The sequence below is a fragment of the Gavialis gangeticus genome, unplaced genomic scaffold (assembly GCF_001723915.1).
Source record: "Gavialis gangeticus isolate Ggan-Ray unplaced genomic scaffold, GavGan_comp1, whole genome shotgun sequence".
Lineage (NCBI taxonomy): Eukaryota > Metazoa > Chordata > Crocodylia > Gavialidae > Gavialis > Gavialis gangeticus.
This window is the reverse complement of record NW_017728983.1, coordinates 5572689-5575082: the sequence shown is the minus strand read 5'-3', so window position 1 is coordinate 5575082 and position 2394 is coordinate 5572689. Positions and strand designations below refer to the sequence as shown.

The following is a 2394-nucleotide window of genomic DNA, read 5'->3' as shown; positions in this document are numbered from 1 at the left end:
ATATATATATAAATGTATCCTACTTGGTCTAAAAGATTTTTGTATGTTGTTTTCCTGCGGAAGTTGCTTTTTAGTTTAACAGTTAGTATGTGTGTAACTTGAATGCTGAGAGCATTTTCTGATTAAAGAATTACCACTGCTCTTCTGCTCCAGTAATTTAGAGCCTGATTTTTGCCATTCCAACTTGGATTGCTGAAGATAACTATATGGAGCTTTTAAACTCCAGGTTGGCAGCTTGATTCTGTTTGAATCAGAAAGTAGGTACCATCTTGTGACTGTTTTTCATCCTTCCGTGAGTGAGCTGTGGCTCAGTCCATTTCTTAGGGGATAGACAATCATGTCATACTACAGCAGCTAATCATGGTGTACATTTTTAGCAGGGTCTTAAGGACCAAGTTAAGTAGACATTTTCTTGCCACCAGCACAAGCCTTCTGGGACAATGTGTAGCCATAAGAACAGGGCAATAGGAAGAAGCTTGTGTATTTTAGCGATGGTGATAAATGAAAAAGTTCAGAACTCTTCATGTGGTATCTTTTTCTGAATGTAAATACACATCAAAAAATAAAACTTCACACTTGGCAGATGGTTAGTCTTTGGTGAGAGTTAGTTGCTCAACCATTATGTACTGTGATTTGAATTTGCATTTGAACATGCAGCCTGACAATTAGTCAACTGACTCTTCAGTTACTAAATTCTTCCAACCTTTGCTTTCCTACAGACAATCTTATAATTCCTATCCGTTTAAGCATACTGGGGCTTTACTGTGTGTTTCAATAACAGTAAATAGTTTTGAGCTCTTAAAGATTAACTTTTTTTTAATCCATTTTAATTTCATACAGTAACCAGAAAAATTACACTGAGTGAAAAAAGGCTTGTGCTGAAATATGTTTGGCAATTTGGCCGGATCACAAAAACAATATCCGTTTATCTTACACAATAAGTTATTTAAAGTCTGTAGTGTATGAAAAGAAGCAGATATTAAACAAAATTGTCGAAAAGCATTTGTAGTTGGCCACAAAATGTTAGTGCATACCAAAGTTTGTCATCAGTATGTTAGCATGTATTAGGTTATCTTTATACTTGTGGCAACAAAGAGTCATGTTCTGAGAAGAAAAGGCTAATAGACTTCCTGTGCTGTTGTTTTACAGCTTCGTCGTATGCAAGAGATGATTGCAAGAATGCAAGCTCAGATGCAGATGCAGATGCAGAGCGGAGAGGAAGAAAGTGCAGTACATGGACACCATGTATAAAATCTTGGTAAGACTTTCACACTATTGATGTAAAGATTTCCTGAGATTAAAAAAAATCCTTTTGTTATAGATGTTTCAAGGAATTGGCAAATAATCCTAGCACAGGAGCTTGCTTTTTTTTTTTTAAGAAATCATTCTTAGTACTTCATACTGATATTTGAAAAAGTTTACGCAGGTGCTTTTGAAGGGGAATAGCTCCAATATCTGGAAGTCATTATGTATGTGTAAATCTTCAGGCTTAATTGGGTATTATTTTTAATGGAAAAGGTACTAGGAAAACTAGATTTTATTCAATTTGGTAGAAAGTGTGGTAGTAATGTGTATGGGGGGTGATAATGTGTCAGGGGGACAGTCCTACTAAGAACCAGAGGAAACTGATAGTGAACCTAAAGGCTCACTAGTATGCAGTTCTAATTTATCTAAACACTTACTTTGTGTATCATTTAAGTCCACCTTTTTTATTTGACTTTTCTGGAAAAAAGTAGTTATTCCAATGTTTTGAGCAAATGTTGATTTAAGATGGCTAACCATTAGTAGTCATAAATTTAACATGGCCTAGTTGGTTAAATGGCATCAGTAAATTTTGATTTACATCTGTTCATAGTTATTGCACAACACTCCATGTCAGCAAATTTTAGCTATGCCATTATGGTCTGTGCATTCATGACTTTTAGGACTGGTTAATGCAATATACCACATAGTTTTTTATTCTTATCACCAACTGATTCAGAACACAGCAGCACTATTTGAAAAACACCCCAAGCCATCAAGAGCAAAATTGCTCTGTTGCACATCTTGCTCTATTTGTTCCTTGATGAATAACAATCAAAGCCAAAGTTTTTGTTGTTGACTTTAAACACTTCTGTTGGACTGATCCGGATTACTCAGGGCATTGCTTCACCTTGCATAAGCTTGGTCTCCAGCAGCTTTCCACTGGAACAATAAAGCCAACTTTGCTAGTGAAACTTGGTAGTATATCCTGTATCTTGAAGAAATTGTTGAACCCTGCTCTAACCTCTATAGTAGTACCAAAAAAAAAAATCTCATTGACTTGGAAATGCAGGTGAGAGAAAAAAAAACAGAAATGTAATGAGTTCTGATTTTTGGGACAGGTGCAGTATGAATATAGAATGTATTGTGCTT

At 35.5% G+C, this 2394-nt stretch overlaps 1 protein-coding gene across 2 annotated transcripts in view; it reads left to right on the top strand.

Annotated features, from left to right (window-relative positions):
- The window catches only part of SEPT2 (septin 2), a 47287-nt gene that overhangs the window by 39473 nt on the left and 5420 nt on the right, over nt 1-2394 (top strand). For both annotated transcript variants that reach the window (XM_019513462.1, XM_019513452.1), the window contains exon 12: nt 1150-1258. In XM_019513462.1, coding sequence (XP_019369007.1) covers nt 1150-1251 — 102 coding nt within the window. In that variant the 3' untranslated portion in view covers nt 1252-1258. The remainder of the gene's footprint in view (nt 1-1149; nt 1259-2394) is intronic.